This window comes from Phaethon aethereus, assembly GCF_964289735.1.
Source record: "Phaethon aethereus genome assembly, chromosome: 1".
Taxonomy (NCBI): Eukaryota; Metazoa; Chordata; class Aves; order Phaethontiformes; family Phaethontidae; genus Phaethon; species Phaethon aethereus.
The window spans coordinates 220,143,173-220,144,544 of record NC_138575.1 but is presented as its reverse complement, the minus strand read 5'-3'; the positions used below and the strand labels follow the sequence as shown (position 1 = coordinate 220,144,544).

Sequence of the window (1,372 nt, the reverse complement as noted above, 5' to 3'; positions counted from 1 at the left end):
CGCTAGCAGCGATACATCCCATCGCTGCCCCACACCTCTAACAGATGTGCACCCCCTCACACCGCCCTCGCAGCCAGGCAGCCCCTCAGAGGCAGGCACTCCTTCACACCCCTCACAGCCCGGCACCCTCTCCCTCCCGCACTCCTCACAGCCAGGCACTCCCTCACACCCTCAGCATCGCCCCGTGCCAAGCAGGCACTCCCTCAGCCCCCCCGCTCCCCTCACAGCCCCTCACTCCCCTCACACCCTCGGCCCCCCACTCCCCTCACTGGCGGGCCAGCCCCTCACCCGCCACCCCCCGGACCGGCACCGCAGTCCGTCACCATCACTCCCACAAGCTGCCCCCCGCCGCCCCCAGGCGCATGCGCAGCTCCTCGCCCGCCTCCCCGCCGCAGGCCGGAGGGTCCCGCGGAGCCCCGCCCCCCCAGCGCCACAGCGCGCGCGGCCTCCGCCGGGAGAGGCGGCAGCTCCGGGCGGCTGCCGGCCCCTCACAGCGCCCCCTCCCCGCCCCGGCCTGCCACCGGCCCCCCCGCCTAGGTGAGGAGGCGCGGAGAGGGGTTGCGGGGGGAAGCGGGGGGGAGGCGCCTCCCCGCCGCGGTGTCTCCTCAGGCGGAGCGGAGGGCGGCGGGGCCTGAGGGGAGAGGCGAGCGCCCCCACGCCCCAGCCCGCCCCTCTGCAGCGCGGGCTGCCTTCCTGAGGCGGCGCCGGCAGCGCCCGGCATGGGGTCTCACCTGACCGGGTCCCGGGGGAAGCGGAAGAAGGCCAGGTCGGACTGGGTGCTCTTGCGGGTGCAGTTGGGAGCCGCACAGAAGTTCGGCATGGTCCCCCGGATTGGCGCCGCTGCCCCTTTAAATCCGCGGGCCGGAGGGAGGAGGGGAGGGGGTGTGTATGTGGGGTGGAGGAGGAGGACTGGGGGGAGGGAGGGAGGAGGGGGGTAGGGGGGGAAGCGGCTCTACACTGCTGTGAGCGGCCGGGAGGATTCACCGCCACCCTCCGCCGGGACAAGAGCCGCCTCCTTCCCACAATGCATCGCACCCGGCCGCAGGAGAGTGCCCATGCGCCGCGCCGGTGGGGCCGGGATGAGCAGTGCGCATGCGTCATACGGCGAAGCATGGCCCCGCCCCACCGAGCGCGCGCGCGGGCTGACGGCGCGCTTGCGCAGGGGGAGCGGTTGCTGGCGGCGCCGCGCATGCGTAGAGGTGCGGGTGCGCAGGCCGGCCCGTCTTCTGCCGGGGTGGAACGCAACATGTTTGTGGTACATCGAGTATATTTACCGTAAAAAGTGAACTTAGGTTGTAGCGCGAGGGCATAATCTTTTTCTCTTGTCTGTTTTCTTCTGTTTGGCTCTTCAGGAAGATGTCGTTACTCCATA

General features: G+C 71.4%; 1 protein-coding gene across 1 annotated transcript in view; it reads right to left on the bottom strand.

The window, feature by feature from the left end:
- The window catches only part of THAP12 (THAP domain containing 12), a gene marked incomplete at both ends in the record, with an annotated part of 12,426 nt that extends 11,606 nt beyond the window's left edge, over positions 1-820 (bottom strand). Inside the window, one exon of the mRNA XM_082015013.1 lies at positions 732-820. Within this exon, the coding sequence (XP_081871139.1) occupies positions 732-820 (89 nt within the window). The remainder of the gene's footprint in view (positions 1-731) is intronic.
- Between the last annotated feature and the right edge of the window lie 552 nt (positions 821-1,372).